This window comes from Phlebotomus papatasi, chromosome 2 (genome assembly GCF_024763615.1).
Source record: "Phlebotomus papatasi isolate M1 chromosome 2, Ppap_2.1, whole genome shotgun sequence".
NCBI lineage: Eukaryota > Metazoa > Arthropoda > Insecta > Diptera > Psychodidae > Phlebotomus > Phlebotomus papatasi.
Genome location: NC_077223.1, coordinates 31,170,188 through 31,192,974, shown reverse-complemented (window position 1 = coordinate 31,192,974; position 22,787 = coordinate 31,170,188). Strand labels below are relative to the sequence as shown.

Sequence of the window (22,787 nt, the reverse complement as noted above, 5' to 3'; positions counted from 1 at the left end):
AATCTTTTTAATTTCAGCAAGATATCTTGTTGATACCGGATACTGCACTTATCTTACTAATAATATACAAAATCTTGTAAAAGTTTTGTCAGTAGTCTTTTTTTTATTCACCAAAAAATGACGATTTTGTAGTCGGAAATGGTCTCTAAAGTTCTATTTAACCATTTCCTGCAGACAGCATACCGGCGTATAATTGCAATATATAACAAAAAGCATGAAAATCGTGATTATTATATCCACCAAATTGATAAACAATTTGACAGAAAATATTTTAATAGACCATTTTGAGAGAAAAGGATAAAAAATGAAAGAGAAAACGATATATTTTGCAACGCCATCTATTGAGAAATTTCTATGAAAACCAGATTTTGAGAAAACTTTTACAAGAATTTTGTTAAATAATTTTGGTGGATTCGGTGTAACCAAAAAATCTTGTTGAAAATGAAAAGATTTTACGAGAATCCCTATGGCGACAGGGGTAGCCAAACATATTGTTACTTTTCCATATAAATCGACTTATTTTACAAATTTTTTACGAGATTATTTACGTACGTATTTACGAGATAATTTTTCAGGGTATTTGCATACTTTGTGGCGTTATTGGCATAAGGTACGGCAAGATTTTATTTATTATCCCTGAATACGCGTCTGGTGGAGTTCAACACTCATACACACATCCGATCCGCGACTTTGCGTCAGTTTCGCGAGAATTCTCACCTGAGAAGGGTTTGTTTTCTTCAGTCTCCTCCGGCTTTTTGGTCATCCATCTACCAAAATCCTTGGAGGCCAGTGAAAAGTGGTGCAAAGGACAGAAGAATGTGCAGGATTCTCGTGAAAAACGAAGTTTTCATTGAAAATAGTGTCTGACGTGAAATTTTTGTGAATGAAATGAGTCAACTTTGTGCGTGAAAAGTCGTCAAATTGTCCATGAAGTCATATTTTTGTGGCCTTTTATCAGCGAAAATCGCTTTTTAATGTATTTAGGAATTACTCAAAGTTTTACATGTCGTAATTGTATTGAAAGTTTGATAAGAAACCCACGAAAAAATTACGAATATCGTTTGATATTCTAAGAAGTGTGAAAAGTTTCAACAATCGCCCATAAAAGATACATTTTGTTACTGGTGGACTTCCCCAGCAAAATAAATTTAAAAAAAACTGTGATTGTCTGGGCAAAGAGAGCCTGAAGAGTGCCTAGAAAAAGTGTTATGAGATGTGCCCAGTATGCTTCCACAATCTGTGAAGAGGAGCATCCTTAATAAGTACTTTATTATGTGCAGTGTTGCGTGACTGCAGTAGAAAGGTCAGGAAGACAAAGGAATACAGTGTGACTCCAGAATGACGGTAACCTACACAGGAGAGGTTGCAACATGCCGAGGATTTGGCTGCTTCCTCAAGCTCTTGCTGAGGTAAGTTCATCTCGAATCTGAACTGTCTGGGATAAAAGAGAGTAGACACGCGTTTCCGGGAGTAATTTCGTCAATTGCTCATTGTCACATGACCTTGCCTAATAACTCATTGCTATCTACTACAATTGAATTGCGTGATCTCGTTTACTGAGGTTCCCACTACGAGATACAGCAATCAAGAACTCTCCTAGACTCTCTTGACACTAAAAATTCAGTGATAAAGTGCAGCTGGACTGTTAATTGCTTCAATGGAGGAGAAGAACCAGTGACAAAGCGGGTCTCAGGCACATGACTGACCTTCTCTAATTTATTAAATGCATCCAAGATTTTTCGGAAAATTTTCACTTAATGCAGTTGATCTTATTAGACTTTGTAAAATTAATTACTGAAGTAACTTTGTAATTAAAAAAAATAATAATTAAAAGTTTCAATCTGGGGACGACTTAATCATATCTTAATACAGGGGTAGAAATAGATAAAGAACGATTTATCGTTGGAAAGGTCTTCACCTTAGTTATCCCATAGAAAAATTTTACTAAAATTAAATTAAGAATTACCGAATATTTAATTTTGGTTTATTAAAATGTGTAGGGATCCTTATATCATTTGTAAACATTTGATAATTTTTGGGTGTCCTGATCCTGAGTACCTATCGAGCCTTCTGGTGAGGGGGGTTCAGCCAGGATTCGGGGACTCATAATGTCTAAAGTCACGAGTGATTGTCTGTACCGGTCACACACCGGTGTTTGTAAAAAAGCGTTGGGCTCTTTAACGCAATTCCCAGTGACATGCGTAGGTCCGCAGATGGGATTCGTCAGTTTTGTTCAGGTCCAAGCTGAATGATGAATCTTGAGAAAGCATCTTTTTATCTTTCTTCTCTTTTTTGTGTCTTGTATTTTTCTTTTTAACTCTTTATCTTCTTTTGTTTTTTTTTTTCTTTTAATTTCCTTCTCTTTATTACAATTGTAAGAGGGATGAATCCTATTTTGTGATTAAAAATAAATATTCTATTCTATTCTAAAAAAAAATCATAATTAGAGGAAGACTTTCAAGCCATAATTCATATTTTTTCCATATTCCATTAACGAATATGACCTATCTATGGCGCGGTGGCAGCCAAAATCCCGAACCCCAAAATCCCAAAAAGGCTAAAATCTCGAAAGCCAAAATCTCGAAAGCCAAAATCCCGAACGCCAAAATCTCGAAAGCCAAAATCTCGAAAGCCAAAATCCCGAAAGCCAAAATCCCGAACGCCAAAATCCCAAAAAGGCCAAAATCCCGAAAGCCAAAATTCCGAAAGCCAAAATCCCGAACGCCAAAATCTCGAAAGCCAAAATCCCGAAAGCCAAAATCCCGAACGCCAAAATCCCGAAAGCCAAAATCCCGCAAGCCAAAATCCCAAAAGCCAAAATCTCGAAACGCCAAAATCCCGAACGCCAAAATCCCAAAAGGCCAAAATCTCGAAAGCCAAAATCCCGAAAGCCAAAATCCCGAACGCCAAAATCTCGAAAGCCAAAATCCCGAACGCCAAAATCCCGAAAGCCAAAATCCCGCAAGCCAAAATCCCAAAAGCCAAAATCTCGAAAGCCAAAATCCCGAACGCCAAAATCCCAAAAGGTCAAAATCTCGAAAGCCAAAATTCCGAAAGCCAAAATCCCGAACGCCAAAATCTCGAAAGCCAAAATCCCGAAAGCCAAAATCCCGAAAGCCAAAAACCCGAATGTTCGAAATTCTGAAAGGGATGAAATTATATGGAGGAAAATATTATATTTAGAATAATTTCTCAAGACACAGGAGATTTCCCTTTGCCTCCAGCAAGCGCGGGTGCAAACGTGGGAGTAGCTATGATCCTTTTAAGAATTAGAGATTTTGACTTTTGGGATTTCGGTATTCGGGATTTTGGCTTTCGGGATTTTGACTGGGACTCAATATAAGAAAAATAGAAATAAAATATGAAGCGTTCGAAGCCAGAGGGTATGTGAAGCCTGAAAGCTATTCCTAAATACTTAGTTTAGACGTTTTGAATAATTTTAGCTGTTTCAGAATATCAAAATTTGTTTGAATGTTGGCAATTAGGTATAGAACCGTATTTATAGAAATTCAGAAAAGGAATTAAGCAGTTACGTGTTTCAAGGTTTTTAAAATCGTTTTTAACTATTTTTTTTTTCGAAAAACAAATATCTGAAAATTTCAAATCCTCAGCTTATATATTAAATACTTATTTAGCACTTAATTTAATGCAATGCCTTAATTTTAGATAGTTCTTAGAAAAGATAAATACTTACATATTAGAAAACATATACTTATACATTAGGAAATGAGACAATCCGAGTAACACCTTACCTTGTGTTACCCGGATCAATCGGAACAAAACTGTAATAATACAGAACCCATTTGGGTTGCCTTTTCTCAAAAGTCTATTTTTAAAGTCAATCGGTATCACAATTTTTGTAAAATTTATATGTCCATTTTATTGAAATTTTGCAAATTTTTGGGATTGACTACTGAACAAAACTTTGAATTTTTGAGGTGTGATTCTACATAAACACACCTATTTTTATCATTACTTATTTTAAAATTTCCTCAAAATTTTTAATTTTTAGATATTAATTGTGCTTGCAAAATCTTAGTTTTCTGATATCACTTAAATCTTATGCTAACAATCGCAATAATAAAATTAATCAAACACAAAAAAGCTTCATTTTCAATGAGAATTTGAAAAATATTTTTTTTGTTTTTGTGATTCTATTAAAAAGGAAAAAATTAAAAGTTCGAAACCTAAGAAAACCCTTAAATACATTAAGCCAGGATTGTCGAAAGATTTAATTTTTTTAATCTAGATTTTAAGACCGATTTATCAAGAATTTAAGGCTATTTAAACGTGATCTGTATCAATATCAAATAATTATTTTTTAGTATCTGATTGATACACCTTTGCCGAAAATGCGTTAGTCTATATGCTGACCCTCTCTAGAAGCAATGGGATAATGATCAGATCGGACTAATGGCATGTAAAATCGTGGTCCTACATATATTCTGGTCTATTCAAACGAGATCGGATCCAAAAGATGAGGCTGTAATGTTAAAAATATTTTTTTTAGTTAAAACTTGCTAGAACTATTTCTAAGAATTATTTTCCAACAAATTAAATAGAATAATTTAAAATTCAATATTACAAAGGAAGAAATACAGCGAATATTTATTGCATTGAATCGCTACAATTTTCTCCAGTTGGAGTGATTGTGATTCATATAACCTTGAACATAATATGAGATACTCGTACAGAATCAGAAACTATCATATAATTCTGTATCTGCATAGAATGCTCTAATAATATGATGAAGTATCGAGGTAGACTTTAATCATATGGTGAACTTGTTCTTGCACAATATCATCCAAAATTAGGGACGCCATTCATCGTTATATAAATAATAAATATGTAGAAAAGTATGTCATTACACTTTCTGCTATCACACTCCTTGTAAATAAACAATGTAACACAATTTTCAATTTGAGGACAGACATGTATGATGTTGAAAAGACGATTTTTCCCGGTAAAAGACTTGCGATTTTTAAGTTTTAATTCAGATCCAGATATGATCTTTGTACTCAAAACAAAGCAATATACTATGTTATTATCTTCAAGATTTGATTCATTCACTTCATTATTCAACAGCTCTTAGTAACAAATCAGAACAATACTTTCTTTGTGCAGAAAAAATCAAACTGTTCAATGACGTTTTTTTCATTTTCAAAAATAGCCATGCAGGAGAAAGTTCTTTGGACTGACATTAAGAATAATATGTTCATTTGCTTCCACATGTTTTAATTTATTTTATCTCAGCGTAGTGGTCTCGTAAAGTCCGGCTGTAAAAAAATGAAAGACTTTTATGCAACATAGATATTTTGGCACGTTCTCATTCGAAGCTTAGCGACAAAATCGTATTTACTTTCCTCCACACGCAATTAACACTCGCAGCGTAATTATTTGTTGGCTCTATCGAAGATGTTATTGATGTTGAATGGTATGAACAATCAATGAGTCAAAGTTTTTTCGAGAATTGTGATGATCTTTTTTAAATAACATCATACAAAAATTTCTGGACAGCCATAAAATTATTTTGAAAGAAAGTATTCTCTCTTCTCAACCTTGTACTCGCGAAAGATTTTTTTTTAACAATTTATTATATGAATGAAATAACATATTACATATAAAATTTACTTTTATCTTCAGAGATAAATTCAATCGGCATGTTCTTGGTCTATAAGGGAAAATTAAGATAATTGACTGTACGTCAAAAAGAAATTGCAATTTACGATAATGTGCTATTGGTTGAGGAAAAAGAATTGTTTATCTATTCAAGATTGTCAACAATCCAGGAATAGAAAAATGATTAATCGAAATTGTAGTGTAAAATAGGTCAAAGTGATGCCGGTTCTCATTCAATGATTGAATACACAATTTCAAGAGAATTATGAAGTGGAACTGCATTAAAAAAATGATATAGCGGAGAGTGGAGAAACATTTAAAGACGTTAAGAACTTTAAAGCCATAATAGGGCAGTTTTAGACACACATTGTGTCTCAAACAGCCCCTTCCGAACCTTAATTTTTTTCTTAAATGAAAACAAATTCATAAGCTTAACTGTGTAAACTTTTCTCTAATTAAGGTTTGTACAGACTTACGGCTTAAGCCAAGAGACGACTTAGTGGATGGGAATATAGTCTAAATCATTTTTTTTATTATAGTGACCAATAATGTCGTTAAGCCGTCTCTTGACTTAAGCCGTAGGTCTGTCCAGCACTTAATTGTACTTATCTTGTTAGAAGATGGGAAAGTGTCTCAGATTAATAAAAAATAGTGTGCTGTACAAGTAAATTGGTATAATCTATGTTAATCTAATTCTGAATTGGTTATTCCTTTTTAGTGCTTAATTGAATAAACGGTAACTAGTTTAGTTATGGTTAGGCTTGTGAATTTGATGTTTTGCATGCCTAAGCTAACATAAAACCCTTAAATTTTAGTGGAAACACCGAGATTATAAACTTAAAATCCTAGGCCTAGATAGACCCAAGAATCCGCTTAGGGATCATGCCAAAAAATTAGGATCGGTATCAATACGCTCAAAGATCAGTCTAAACTTTGAGAAATCAAATTGATAACATAGAGTGCGATAATGTGCACAACAAGGGTAATGTGTAACAATTTACAAATACGGAAAGATGGAGAGGAATAGAGAAGTCAAGGTGCTCCGGGTACACCTTTCCGTACAAAGGGAGCACTGCAATTTCACTTTAGAAGTTCCTCAGGAATTTGTTAAATTTTTCGAGATGAGAATTCTCGAGGATTACCTTGTGTTTATTTCGATATTACGTTAGTGGCTCTCTTTTAATTATTTCTAAAACTAAAATTTGTTTTTGGAAACTTGTTCATTGTTATAAGAATGCAAAACCTTAGCGCCGTATTCAATTTTTTTTTTCTAGAATTTAGAGATAAACCTATACTGAGTTAAACCTTTAAGCATTAAATATTCAAATCGGCCTCTAGAAGCTGATTCGTGTTCTTCAATGAAGGACCTCAATCGGTAATGAATCGGTAAAGTACCTGTAATTGACTTTTTTTATTCAAATATTATTGTTTCTTAAATTTTACGGTTTTTTGGATCTAAAGGCCACACGGTAAGAGATATCGGCTTCCGATCTTCGATAACCCCCCTTCAATTGGCATTATTTAATTTTTTTTCTCCACCCTCTTCCATCATTCCCCATCCCCGAAAAATCCATCAAAAACCAGGTTTTCTAAGTTTATGTTAAAAATTGGCCCTATCGTTTACATTCATTTTCGGATATGTTGTATAGCTAGTCCAGAGGGGCAATTCACGAAAGTATCCAGACAAAATTTTGACTGGTTACTGCCTGTTTTCTGTGAAGCGAATTTCGCCATCCCATTAAAAGGTGCGTCTCCTTGCTAAAAATGGAGGGTGTACAAGGTTTTGGGTCTTGTACCTGCTAGAATTTCGTCATGTATCCAGAAAATTTTACCCTACAGCTCGAGACTGGAGGGTACGATTTTTTTTACCAAAATCTTATGAAAAAATTATTTATTTGCATTATTTTATTTAAATAAAGATGCCCGCCCAGGCATAAAAATTATAAGAAATTAGTGGGTTTTAAAATTTTATAAAAGTTTAAATACTCACTACGTTCTGAATAAATAGGTTTTGGGTAAGTTCAGGGAAGGAATTATTATTAAGGATTATAAGTTTCAGATTTTTTTTTGTTAAAATTTACATAGGATTTATTTCAGATTAAAATTTTCACCAAGCTTAGACTTCTATTATGATCTATAGAGAATTATTTTTAATATCAAATTAACCCTATTAACCCTCTAAACTAAAATCTAAAGACTACCACGTATCAATCAATGCACTCATCATAAATAACATATTTTCAGCGTTTAAAATAACATTTACCACGGTTATGTACAAAATGAATAAAATGTTTATTATTAGAATAAATGCAATTTTTTCAATGCTACTTCAGAGAGGTAGGGTAAGTGTGCCAAATTCCGGCCAGCTTGCAATTTCGGCCACCTTTTTTGTTCCACGAATTTTTAGTTTTTACATACTCTAGAGATTATACAATGCAAAAGAATAACAAAGATATAGCTTCGGCAAACGAGGTGACGTGAAAAAGGCATTGGAAGAATTCCTGAAGGGCGGGGAACTATGAGAATGAAGGTGGCCGAAATAGGGCACCAAAGCTATGTCTATATTTTTATTCATTTTAAAATGTATTAAGAATGATTTTAGATTAAATAAAGACGGTAAACTCTTTACAAGGTTCCAAGCAACACTCTTTCAGAAGAAAGAATAAAAAAATCAATTTGTATTTAAAATATTACATTTCAAACTTGAGACTTTGGCGCTTGCATGCAACTATGCCGAAATTTGGCACACTTACCCTAATTGGTCTTTACAGACTTAAAAGATTTATTATAATTCCCAGAAAATATTATGTGAAGGCATCTTGATTAAAACCCAAATAATTTTATAACCTTCTAATATTGAAATCGTATCATCATCGTCATTTTCAACGTTTTCAACCGTATCCCTGAAAATTGTGTTTAGAAATTAAAAGGAAGTCAAAGTGATTTTGGAAAAAATGGTTGAAAATATAAACATTTATATTGGTATTTGAAAATTTTCTCTATCTTATGACCAGCGCATAATAACTTTTGTTTTCAAAATTTTCCGTGAGAGTGAGCGAGATGACTATATCTAGATTCCATTCATTCTCATTGAAATGTCAAAAACATGTTTCTAAAACAAAAATTATTGTGCGTTGGGCATTAGAATGCTTTAAATTCCTAAATTATTACGATTCATATTTTCCAATTTTAAATACGCGCCTTAATAAATAACCTGAGAATTGCTTTTGCCTACTATTCGGCGAATAAAAACGTGCTGTAAAATGCATTATTTAGTGTGATTTCACTTTTCGCCACACCAAACATGTCTCCGCCATATTCGCCGTCCCATCAATTTTGTCTGGATATTTCGTGAATTGCTCCTCAGGTGAATATTTCGGCCATAACCGACCTATGGTCGGAAAATTCGCCATTTTGAATTTTCAAAGGTCAAAGGTGGACCACTACAAAAGGGTTCAATTTTTAACCGTATTACTAGGTTTTTATGAAAGGTCTTGAAAAACTTAATTGCATCGCTTTTAATCGGTAATAAATCGGTAAAATACCGACAAATGGTTTATTTTAAAGGTTTTCTAAAGGTCAAACGGTGAGAGATATCGACTTTCAGTTTTGTATGGCCCCTTCATAAGTGGACATTGTCTCGGACATGCAAATCTTGGTAGTAAACGGGTATGAAGCGTGCATCAAAAAACCATGCGAATTCTAGCATTCCACAAAGCTGGGACGATTTGTCCATCTCTATAATTTAAAACAGATTTGAGGGGAGAATTTTCAGATTCATTTTATAATTCAAATTTTAATCTTATGAAAAATATTCAAGGAAAAATTGCCCCTGTCAGAAAAGCCATACCGCTCTCTCCTACTGCATATATGACAATGTAATTTGCTGATAAATTGAATGATTATTGTGGTCTGAGATGAAAACTATTGGTTATCCTTCGAGACTATAAATACGGCTGTGCAAATAATTAATTTCTAATTAAATTATAATCATGCCTCAGACAATTTTCCAGCTCAATGAATTTTTCAAGTAGAATCTTCTTCATATTCTGCAAAATATCCAACTATAAAATCAAAAATGTCTAATCAGATTATATTGCCATATTTTATTCAATCCCATATGACAGAGTCTATAAAATGTGTGAAAATTAGGATGAGAAAACTTGCAATATTATGCCAATAGACTTCACAATTTCCTTCGTGTGTCTTTTTGCCACCCACAACAAATAGCCCGGCACATGATGTTATATGCGCAAGACGGGTTACTGACCTACAAATAAATAATTTACCTCTCTTTATATTCTGTTGTCCTATGTACAGCAATCAATCGTAAGCTATTGTTATACCTTGCATATGATTTTCATGCCATTTCTACTGTTTTTTTTCCTTCTACTTTCAGGTGGCGTGGAAGCATCTATAAATTAGTATGGTTGGACTTGGTGGCATTTCTCACAACTTACTACATGCTTAGTATAATCTACCGATTGGTTCTCAATGAACAACAACAAATGTAAGTGAATTCTTAAGCAATTTGATTTTGCCTGAAATATCTATCGACGTTCTTTTTGTGTTGTTGATAGCCTAGTAAATCAACAGCAAAGGCGGCAAAAGTCTTTTATGAGGCGTTGTTAGAACACACCCAAAAAGATGTTCATGTTGTACCAAATAAAATAAAATTTTATACGATAATTTGCTTCCTTTCAGTATATTTAAGTCATTGGTCCAATACTGTGCTGCCTACACAAATCTCATTCCATTATCCTTCGTATTGGGCTTCTATGTGTCCATCGTGATGACGAGATGGTGGAATCAGTACATCAGCATTCCCTGGCCAGATCCCATTGCTGTATTTGTGAGCGCAAATATTCATGGACAGGTAAGAAGCTTTAATTACAGTGAATATTCGTTCAACACCTTTTGTGAGTCGCGATGTCGCCATAAAGACGCAATCAATAGCTTTCTGAGGAATACGAATGATATAGAGCAAACATTTTCTATTGTCACATAAATGTATATTAGTGTGAAACTGCAAAGTGATTTTTTGGATCACTAATCGAGACAGACAGATAAATCTAGATCAGTTTATTTTAGGCGAAGTTCTTAACTCTTTCGTCTCCTTTGAGACTCTACTCTGGGTACCCATGGAAACAACATTTTTTTAGACTATCTAGAATCGATAAAAATCCGATTCTTCTGGATAATTACAAACTATAAGGATGTCCAAATCTAGAATATTTTTTGCAGGATTCTAATTAACTCCTGAGCTTAGATATTTTTGGTCAAAAATCGTGAATTTTCGATTTTCTGCTTCCTTGCAGATATTGTGACTTTTTTAATATTTCTAGACCCGAATAAGAAAAAAACCTCGCGGGGCCAATAAGTATGATAACTAAAAATTACAGATTACATAAATTCGAAAAACATTTTTTTCTTAAATTTTCAAAAAACTTGTTCAACCTTTATGGGTACTTTCGTCCCCAAAAATCTAGAGGTCAAATGTAAGGTTATCCCGCCATTTGCTTTTTGACACCCACATACTAATGGGCAAAATAATGAACCACCTATGGCGAGTAGTGAACCCATAATCCCTAATAATCTCGATTGGCACATATTTACAAGCGAAGTATCCAGAAATATTGTTAATATTATTAACCCAGAAAACTCAAAAGAGAGTGTATCGAGGACATTGTTCCTAGGTTTAACTCTGTAGTCTTGAATGCAGCTAGAAAGGCGGTCAGGAGTACAGAAAGTCGAAATAGGAGAGAGTCTAAACCTAAAGTCTTGTTTGACAATGAATGTTTAGCAATTTGGGAAGACAGGAAGGATAAATTTAAAATATTTCGGAGAACAGGGTCTAGAGATGCATTTTTAGAATACAGAACAGTGGACGCTTTGGCTAAAAAAAAAACTGTTCAGGGAAAAAAGAATTGAAACATGGAGGCGGAGATGCTCAGGTTTCTCAAACACTACGTCTCTATCTGAATTATGGCGAAGTGCCAGAAATTTCAGAGGTGAAGGTAGAGCTATGAGATCATAGTTTCAAACCGAATGGATGGAAACTTTTGCTAATAAATTGGCACCGCCATTCGTACGGGAAGAAACCCCATGCAATGATAACGCTCCTTCCACTGCTATAGCAGAAGCGAGGTTAAGCGTGCTATATTAGTAACGAAAAACAAGGTTCCAGGTACAGATCTTATTAAGGAATCTTACTTAAAGAGGCTTCCGAAAGTCGGCGTTGATAGAAACCAAAGAAATTCCGAAAACATGGTTGGAATCCAAAGTCATTCCAGTTCCGAAACCCAATAAAAAAAACGAACGAGGTGTCTGGGTATCGACCTATAAGTTTACTATCAATAGTTCGCAAAGTGTTTGAAAGGGTTATTTTGACTAGGCTAGAAAACTGGTGTGATATGAATAACATAGTACCTGAGTCCCAATTTGGTTTCTGCAGAGGAAAAGGGGTTAACGATTGCATTGCAGCTTTATATATAAAAATTCAAAATGGGTATGCTTTGAAGAGTCAGACAGGATGCGCTTTCCTTGATATTGAAGGAGCGTATGATAATGTTCTTATCAATATATTGTTTGATAAGTTAGTCAGTTTAGGCTGTGATATTAATATGTCAATGATTGTTTAGAAGTTAATGTGTGAACGTCAACTCATTTTTTATAATAATAACAATAGTTATACTGACAAGGAGAACAGGGTTCAAGGGTCTACCACAGGGATCGGTACTTTCCCCATTGCTCCACAAGATCTATGTCTGTGATATTGAGAGGAACCTTCCATTAGAATGCTTTATTTTGCAGTATGCGGATGACGTAGTTATTGGAGTGACGTCAAGAAATATTGATGATATTAATTCATCTGAATTTTAGGCAATTGGGATTAAATCTTTCGGAGTCTAAATCTGTTGTTATGATTTTCTCAAGAAAGCATCAGCCTCCCGACCTGCACGTTGACATAAATTCAATTACGATCGCAAAGACTTCAACATTTAAATATTTAGGAGTTATCTTCGATCCTAAATGTCTTTTTGGAGCCCACATTAGATATGTTGTGACCAAGTGTACAATGAGAATTAATTTTTTAAGACCCATCAGCGGATTCACGTGGAGAGCATATCCAACAAACTTGTTAATTTTATTCAAAACAACAATAAGATCCTTGATTGATTTTGGGAGCATTGTAACCGCAGAATCTGCAAATTCTCATTTAATTGAGCTCTTTAGAATACAATGGAAGGCCCTTCGAATTTCGCTGGGTCTTATGCAGTCTACGCTCACTATGAGTCTAGAGGCATTGGGCGGAGTCTCGCCTTTAAACACTAGATTTGAGTATCTAAACTTGCAATTTTTGCAAAAAGCTGTCTTTAAGCAACCTGGCCTTTGGAATGACCTTCAAATATTGTCAAAAGAAATGCCACATAATAGATTGAGCTTTATTTTCAGGCAAATTGAAGGATCAGGATATAGCTCACAAACTGAAATCTGGGCGGAGGAGTCTTAGAATTTTATTGTTGTAGACCATGTAAAATATGTATTTGATTTGTGTGACGTTTTAAAGGGAATTGATAAGAGTTTACGATCTACGTTTGTTAAACATTTGTTTACTGAACTGTTACATAAATACTCTTTAAACCAAAATTATTTAGTATATACGGCTGGCTCATGCAATGGTGACCAGATAGGTGCGGCAGTTTGGGAGAGCAAAACAAATTGGGAGACATCAGTACGTATTCAACCTCCAGCTACTAGCTATACAGCGGAGCTAGTTGGTATATTTCTGGCTCTGCAATGGATCTGTGATGTTCTCCCAAATGACAGTCAGGTGTGCATTTACACAGATTCTAAATCCTCGCTAGAATCCATTAAAATGGGTAACATTAATATAACAAATAATGAAAGCAGACTAATGGAAAAAATTCAAAAGCTGTTGTCTAATCCTCATGAAAAAGCCATCGGGATCACATTTATCTGGGTACCAGGGCATTCTGGTATAAATGGGAATGAAATAGTAGATCGGCTCAGTAAAAACGTTGCAGTTTCTTTGGCGAGTGCCTCAATGGCCTCAATTTATAGTACACCTGATGACTGGTTCAGTAAGCTAAAACTCGATTTGTGCATAAAATGGCAGGACATGTGGAATGACAGTCAAAATGGTCGATTCTTCCACTCGGTTTTACCAAGCGTGTCCATGAAAGCCTGGTTTTGTAAGTTTCCCGCCTTAAATAGAAACAGTGTTGTGAAAATTTGTCGTTTGTTGTCTGGTCACACATAAGTGTAAAGCTCATTTGTTTAGAATTAATTGCGTGGAATCTCCTTTGTGCGATAACTGTGGTATCGTGGAAGACTTAGATGACATATTTTAGCTGAGATTCTTTACAATCTCAGCTTTTGTGGTCACAGGTGAAATCCGACCTCTTCAGATCGGGCCCAAATTTTGGATGTACACGTTTTGACACTCATAGATCACGAAAATCATGTGCGCCAAAAATCGATTTTCGTGGACGTCCCGTCCCGTCCGTTACATTTCGACTTCTGGAGAGAGAACGGAAAGAGATATCGACAAGCGGTTTTCGGCAAAGGTTAAAAGTCATTGGGCCGCTAGAAGTTGATGATGTCAAATCCACCCCCATGCCCCCCCCCCTTCCGCCATTTTGGAACACCCCCAAATTTTGTTTTTTCGATAACTCAGCCCCTATAGCATCGATCAATCTCAAATTTTAGTATGTTATAGCTGGGCCTAAGAGCTTTCGATCGTTACCAAATTTCACCCCCTCCGACCCCCCTGACCTGAGCTAGAGGGGGTCAAAAATTGAATTTTTGAATGGTCATATCTCCGGTTCTAATTATCGGAATGCAAAAAAAAATGGTGTTTTGGAAAGCTCTCGTGGAGCACTACAACCCTTGTGACACCCCAATTTTATCCGATTTAATCGAAGGTCCGATTAATCGAAAAATCGATTTTCGATTAATCGATTTCGAATATTTCGAAAACTAGACAATGCTTTTTCTTTAAATTTTAATATGTTGTAGCTGGGGTCGAGACCTTTCCAACGATGGGTCGCACTCCTCCCTTGATGTTCCCTGACCCGAGCTATAATCAAAAATGTCTTAACCGGACTGCATTTTCTGTATTTGTAAAGGGATTTCGATGAAATTTTAGCCTATATTGTATCTGAGAGCACGATCTTTCTAATAATGGGTCCCATCCGTCTCTACCCCAACCCACTGTACCCCGACCCTTACTATACCCATATGGACCGAACTCTATCACTTATGTTTATTAACCGATTTCAATGAACTTTTTTTTTCTTTTGTTGGTCTTCCCCATTTAGACTATTTAAAATAGAAAATGACCAGTGATAAGCCCAGATAAGCTTATGGTAGCTGAGATTCTTTACAGGTGACCTCGAAATGCGTGCAACTCGGGGTGCTTGCAACTCTGAATGCGTGAAAATTCGATTGTGAGTTGAATTTTGGGGGTAAAGAATCGCGTCGAGCCAATTACATCCATATCGGCTGCCGAGAACAGTTTACTCGACGCGATTCTTTACCCCCAAAATTCAACTCACAATCGAATTTTCACGCATTCCGAGTTGCACGCATTTCGAGGTCACCTGTAAAGAATCTCAGCTACCATAAGCTTATCTGGGCTTATCACTGGTCATTTTGAATGCCCTTTGTACGAAGCAGGAAGAAATGAATTAATTTACAGACTACGATTGGATGTGGATGATTGCAAAATGGAATGTATGTTGAAAAGATGTATAGATGATGAAGATAGGTTGAAGATTGACGCTGTAATCGAATATATGAGGGCAAATAATTTGAGATTATAAACGTAGCGCAAAAAGTAAGGAAAAGTAAGGGCCAAAGGGCAAGGTGGAAAAAAACAATATTACTGATACTTATATATACTGGGGCGGAATGATAAGTGTTCGATACTATCGCATCGATAGTATCGATAAATCAATATCTGTTAGATGAAGTGAATGTCGACTTTCTGCGCATTGTTGGGCCATTCATTTTGACATTCTTAAACGAATGTGGCTGTTGATAATCATCTCTATTAGCTACAGGGAGTGCAGCTATCGTTTAAATTTTTTCAGAATCGACAGTCGATAGTATCGAAAATAAGCTATCATGTCACCCCTGATTTTGACGAAATTCTAGTATGATCTATCTCAGATCTAGCTCTTTCCAACGTTTCTAACGATACCGATGTTAGATATCACTTCGCCTTCCTTCAATGTTCTCTGAAATGCGGTATAAACGGTTGTAAGTTAATCGCGTTCTTTCTCCGGTATTAATTAACAAATTTCTATGAATTTTCTGGTCTTCTGTACTCAAAATATTTAGAATGATCAGTGATAAGCCGAGATAAGCTTATGGTAGCTGAGATTCTTTACAGGCGACATCGGAAAACTTGTACCTTGGTAATTATTGCATGTTTCACAATGATTTTCAGGATGAACGAGGACGTGTGATGAGACGAACTGTGATGCGATATGTGTGCCTATGTCTTACAATGGTACTAACAATGATATCACCCCGTGTTAAAAGACGCTTTCCGACACTAGATCATCTAGTGGAAGCGGGTCTGTTGATGGAAAGTGAACGAGTCATTATGGCTGATCTCAATTCGAGATTTCCAAGGCATTCTAAGCACTGGATGCCCATAGTTTGGGCAGCAAGTATTGTGACTCGTGCCCGCAAGGAAGGTCGTATTCGGGATGATTTTGCAGTGAAGACTGTGATAGATGAACTCAATAAGTTCCGGGGACAATGTGGTCTTCTCATTTCTTATGATACCATCAGTGTTCCCCTTGTTTACACTCAAGTGGTTACCCTAGCCGTTTATTCGTTCTTTATTGCATCCATTATGGCCAGTCAGTGGTATCATGATAAAAAAGTTGAGGATGGACATCTCAACAAAATTGATCTCTACTTTCCTGTATTCTCAACACTGCAATTCTTCTTCTACATGGGATGGCTGAAAGTGGCTGAGTCACTTATTAATCCCTTTGGGGAAGATGATGATGACTTTGAGGTTAACTGGTTGGTTGATCGGAATCTGCAGGTGTCCTACATGATTGTAGATGAGATGCATCATGAACATCCAGAATTGATAAGAGATCAGTACTGGGATGAGGTGTTTCCAGCGGAATTGCCATACACCGTGGGTGCTGAGCAGTTTCGTGAAGAGCATCCACAGCCATCGACGGCCAACATGGCGATCCCAAAGGCGGCAGCTGAGGTTATTCCGGTGGTGCCATCGAAGATCAAAGTGGATGAAATGGTCGGTAAAAGTGCTCAGTCGGTCAATTACAGATTTCCAGATCAGATTGACAGTGAGGTTAGACACGCGCATTACGCGAAGTTTTTTTTTCTCCTTTCTCATGCCACAAATAGCTTTACATTGCGCACGATTCTTTCTAGAAACACCAGATCCCTCTCGTTTACCACAAAAAAGAAGATGCTTCAATTTATCTGGTGACTGTTTCATTTTCTCTTTAATTCATATTTTTATGCATCTGATTGTGTCGCAAATGTTGATTATTTTCAGCCTCGCTTTTTTGTTTTTTGCAAAAATAGTTTTTGACAATATTTTTATTTTTATTTTTTTTTTCAGAGGTAGAAAGGTCAATACTTGCGCATATTTGATGTTAATCCTCATGTGTGTCTAACGTCTAATCAAAAGGTTTCGGAAAGATTTTGAATTGAAAACCCATTTTTTTAATTAATAATTTAAAATAAGCGCCACAGGTGGTCATTCTGCGAAGCTTCTATGTTTCATAAAATAGAAAATTTTGAAATCATTTTCTAATTTTCCATGAAAGAACAGAATCTAGCCAGAAGCCACTTAAGAACAAACGAAAAGCATTCATTTACATTTTTTTCATACTGTTTGATTATTTTTTAAAGCAGATTGAACAGTGATTGATTATGATGGTTCGGTAGAAATGTTCGGAAAGTAAATCAATATGCCAGTAAATTATTCAAATTTGGTCAGTAAATAAACAAATCATGGTTAGTAATTAAATCAAATTTGGCGAGAAAATAAGCTGAATTTGAGCAAGAAGTGAATCAAATTTGGTCAGTTAGTAAATAAAACATGGTCAGTAAATAGAACAAATTTGGTCAGTACTTTAGTCAAATTTGACTAGTATAAAATTTAAATTTGGACAGCAAGTAACTCAAATTTGGTCAATCAGTGAATTTAATTTAATTTAATTTAACTAAATTAAATTTAGTCAATAACTTAGTCAACTTTGGTAACTAACTTAATCAGATTTGGTCAGTAATTAACCAAAATTTCGCCAGTAAACAAATCAAATTTGGCCAATAAATGAATCACATTTTTAGAAAGAAACTACATCAGATTTAAGCAGAAAATAAATTTGGTCAACAAGTAAATAGATTGTTGGTCAATAAGTAAATCAAATTTGGCAAGTATATCAGTTCAAAGTTTGATTAGTAACTAAACTAAATTTGGCCAAAAATATTAAACTTTTGTCAGTAATTAAATCAAACTTGTCCTATAAATAAATTAAATTTTTACAGCAAATAAAGTAAATAAATCAAATTTGGCTATTAATTAAATTAAATTTGGCAAATAAATCATAATTTGGTCGATAAATAAATTAATTTTGAAGGGGAAGTAATTCAATTTAATGTAATCAGTAAGTAAATCAAATTTAGTTGATAAATGGATTAAATTTAGGAAGAAAATAGATCAAATTTGACCAGTAAATAAATTAATGTGGTCAAGTAGTAAATCGAATTTGATCAAGAAGTAAATCAAATTTGGTCAGCAACAAAACTAAATTTGTACTGAAAATAAATTAAATTTGATTTTTAATGGCTCCGGCACACCTTTTAGATCTGTCGAATTTCATGAAATTAAAATTCACGTTCCTTTCTTTCTCAAAAGATTTACATAAGTCTGTTCCATTATTTCGGACTCCACATTGGATTGCACTAAATTTAATTTGGGGTGATGTTCAAAAGAAGATGAAGAAGAAGAGCAACAGGAAAAGGAGGACAGAAATATACAAAACGTTAGAAGAAAAAGAGATCTAAATTTGAATTTATGAAATTTTTCTGATCTAAAAGTGTGACGAAGCCATAAGTAAATCAATCTGGGCTAATAATTTAATTTAATCAAAAAGAAAATCTAATTTAATCATTAAATCAAATTTATTTGAACAAATTAGGCAGTAACTAGATCAAATTTGGCCAGTAAATAAATCAAATTTGATCAACAAGTAAATCCAATTTGGCCAATAAGTAAAGCAAATTTTGCCACTAAGTAAATCAGATTTGGCCAGTAAAATGGATTTAGATCAGTAACGAAATAAATTTTGCCGAATCGAATTTTCGGATAAAACGAATTTGGTAACTAATTAAATATGGCCAATAAATAAATAAAATTAAGTCAGTAAGTAAATAAAACATAGTCAGTAAATAAATTAAATTTGCCCAATAATAAAAAATACTTTTACTTATGTAATTGACCAATTTAAAGGAGGCGTGGCTTACAATTTTTTTGGTGGAGCTGAGAAAGCCTAAACGATGTAGCATTCTAATGAGAAAAGTTCAATTTTAATAATCTTTCCGAAATCTGCAAATCCTCATCCAGAAAAAAATCTCTTCCTTTTGTAATTAACGGTTTGCGGAGTCTTCGTTTTTTCCAATTTGTTTTTCCCATCTTTGGAATCATTGTCTTCGATCATTTTTGTTTTTTGGAAATCTTGTCTTTGATATATTTTAAACACGTATATTTTATGAAACGAAATAATGAAATCACATTGTTTTTTTTTAAGTTTTAAGTTTCGTCCTTTTGGGGCAAAGGAAAATTTTCTGTGTTTTGGGAAATTTTTAGTTTCGTCATTTGGGGCAAAGGGAAATTTTCTGTGTCTGGGGAATGTTTTTAGTTTCGTCCTTTAAGGCCTCTACACATTGGGAGCAATTTTTGTCAAAAATTGCATTTTTGACAGAATTTTGACGTTTCTGTCTACAGCACTGCAGCCAATTTCCTTCAAAAAAGCAATTTGTGACGAAAACTGTGCTCAATGTGTAGACACCTTTAGGGCAAAGGGAAATTTTCTGTATTTTGGGAAATTTTTTGTCCCGTCCTTTGGGGCAAAGGGAAATTTCCTGTGTCTTGGGAAGTATTTAGTTTCGTCCTTTGGGGCAAAGGGAAATCTTCTGTCTCTTGGGAATGTTTTTAGTTTCGACATTTGGGGCAAAGGGAAATTTTCTATGTCTTGGGAATGTTTTTAGCTTTAGGGCAAAGGGAAATTTTCTGTGTTTTGGGAAATTTGTAGTTTCGTCCTTTGGGGCAAAGGGAAATTTTCTGTGTTTTTGAAAGTTTTTAGTTTCGTCCTTTAGGCAAAGGGAAATTTTCTGTGTTTTGGGAAATTTATAGTTTCGTCCTTTAGGGCAAAGGGAAATTTTCTGTGTTTTGGTAAATTTTTAATTTCGTCCTTTAGGGCAAAGGGAAATTTTCCGTGTTTTGGGAATGCTTTTAGTTTCGTCCTTTGGGGCAAAGGGAAATTTTCCGTGTTTTGGGAATGTTTTTAGTTTCGTTCTTTAGGGGAAAGGGAAATTTTCCGTGTTTTGGGAAATTTGTAGTTTCGTCATTTGGAGCAAAGGGAAATTTTCCGAGTTTTGGGAATGTTTTTAGTTTCGTCCTTTGGGGCAAAGGGAAATTTTCTGAGAAAAGGGAAATTTTTAGAAAGTATAAAATATACTTGTGCAAAATGTATAAAAGATAAGATTTCCAAAGACAAAGTTTCCAAAAAACAAAAATTACCGAAGACAAAGATTCCAAAGACAAAATGGGAAAAACAAAATGGAAAAACGAAGATTAACATTATTGCAAAAGAACCAAAAATTTTGCTTCTCTGCTCTTTTTGGATCCATTTTAATTCTGATAATCTCCTGATGATTCTTTGCTCTCTTGATTGCGGATTTTTGCAGATTTTTGACGACAATGCAAGTGGAATTCATTTTACAGCCGGGAACCGTCAAGATCCCGGCCATGGTTCCACGACTAGCATGCAAAGTTCAAAGGCTGGATCGATGAAAAGAGTGAACACAGTTGGGTCCGCTCTCAAACGCTTCTTCAGCAAGGAAGATAGCCGATCGAATCAGGGAGTGGAGGTAGGCACGACAGGGCGTATGCCCACTTCTCCAAGTGGAACTAGTTTGTCGGGCAGAGAGAAGATTGTAGGTCCTCCTCCAGCTGGTGGGAGTATCAGGATTACCGATCAGGTGATCGAAGAAGTCGATGAACAACTGACAATTACGTCGATGAAGGGTCAACCGGAAGTGCGTCCAACAGCAGCCAGTCTCTTTGCAGCTGGTCCTCCGAAGCCCAGTGAGCCCGTGGATGTGCCTCGGTCAGGAATTCAGCCCTATACGAGGACTCAGTCAGCGGTGGCGCATGGACATGGAGATGGCTTAACGTATGGTGTTGCTGGACTCGATGCACTCTTTAGTACTTCAGCCCCAACAGAATCTTACAGAGTATCAACTCCTCCGGGACTCGATGAGTATGACAAACAGAGGTCAGACAGCAAGGACAGTGCTCTCAGTGGAGCCAGCGAAAAGCAAACAGGTAAGACTGATTTTCTCTGCCAAATGACAATTTCAGGAATTCAAAATGTCTGGGTTTTTGGGGATAGATAATGATGTGCGTGGTGATGAGTTTGAAAAGCTGAAATTGGCACGCGAAAAGGAGCGTCTGGAGCGGAAGAAACAGGTACTTGTTCATTCAATCAGTGCCACTCAACAGGGTGGAAGTGCTGTGGACATGGATGCAATTGTGGAGCAACTGGTGACGCAGAGTATCAAAACTGCGGATCAGCAGAATCTCTGAGAAATGAGGCAGTCGGGCATTTGGATCAAATGCACGGCTGCAAGCAACGAATCCCTCGTAGAATTCTAACTAAGCACATGCAAAGACACAAAATGCGAATCTTCAGCACAATTGAGATGCGCGCGCTCCTGCTTTCTAATCATCTCAATGCCCAAAATAACGATAGTATTATGTACTTTTCTAATTTAAATTTTAAACGCAAGAAGTATTTAAGACAATGTTTATTAGATACATCCACCAGTTTTTATCTCAGAATTGACGTACTAAAGAATTTGTTGGAGATTTTATTGATAATAAAAAACATTTACAAAGTTTCAATAAATGTCCTTTTAAAATATAAAAGACTTTATTTTTTGATAAATTTTCTTTAACAGAAACTTAGTGGATACGAAGCGGGAGAGACAAGGTGCTTAAAATTTGAAAATTCGATGTCGAATAGGGTAAGTGTGCGAAAGTCCGGCCAGCTTGCAATTTCGGCCACCTTTTTGTTCCTCGAATTTCCATGAACTTTTAGATTTTATGTACTCTAGACTCCAGAAATTATACAATGCAAAAGAATAACAAAAATGTATCTTCGACAAACGAGATGACGTGAAAAAGATATTGGAAGAACTCCCGAAGGGCAAGGAACTATGAGAATGAAGGTGGCCAAAATAGGGCACCAAAGCTATGTCTATATTTATTGCAGATTCAAATTCAAATTGATAGAATTGTAAGGGGTCAGCCATTTTGTAGTTTTAGTATTGCCATGTATGTATTTTTGGTGGAAATTCGATCATGACGGACGAAAAATTTACAAGTGATAATTTGCTGGAAATTTATAAGCTTTATAAGTAAAAAAGCAAGAGAAAATTAGGCTAGACGTTACACAGAAGATTTATTTATAGGATTTATGACAGAGTTTCTGAAGGACGTCTACGAGGAAGATTTTGAACTAAAAGTTAGAAAACACCTGTAAGTAGGAAACTAAAGAAAAACAGAATTAGAGGACTTAAAAGGATTCTATTTATAGGATAAACAAGAAAAGAAAGCCAGAATTGGGGAAGATTCTAAGAGGGCAAGATTTAAAGGCTCAGGTAAAATTTAAGGTTAGGTTTAGAAGCTCTCATGGCTGACCCCCAGTTTTGTTTTAGATCTTAAATCAGTGTCGATCGCCAATTCTAATAGTTTGATACGGTTATACTTGAAGAGAATAAAGAAATAATTTCCGATGGAAGAACTTGTCAAGAACAATATTTTTAATCATTTTAAAATGTATTAAGAATGATTTTAG

The 22,787-nt window shown here is 35.2% G+C and overlaps 1 protein-coding gene across 2 annotated transcripts; it reads left to right on the top strand.

Annotated features, from left to right (window-relative positions):
- The first annotated feature begins 675 nt into the window (after positions 1 to 675).
- On the top strand, positions 676 to 21,856 carry LOC129803477 (bestrophin-4). 2 transcript variants are annotated; one of them, XM_055850063.1, is made up of 6 exons: positions 676 to 1,409; positions 10,019 to 10,129; positions 10,324 to 10,495; positions 16,097 to 16,984; positions 20,614 to 21,253; positions 21,321 to 21,856. In XM_055850063.1, the coding sequence occupies exons 1-6, from the start codon at positions 1,339 to 1,341 to the stop codon at positions 21,512 to 21,514; spliced, it is 2,076 nt and encodes a 691-aa protein (XP_055706038.1). In that variant the 5' UTR covers positions 676 to 1,338; the 3' UTR covers positions 21,515 to 21,856. The 2 variants fall into 2 exon arrangements, with proteins under 2 accessions (XP_055706038.1, XP_055706039.1); XM_055850064.1 differs by having other exon boundaries at positions 682 to 1,409; positions 16,097 to 16,927.
- The last annotated feature ends 931 nt before the right edge of the window (positions 21,857 to 22,787 follow it).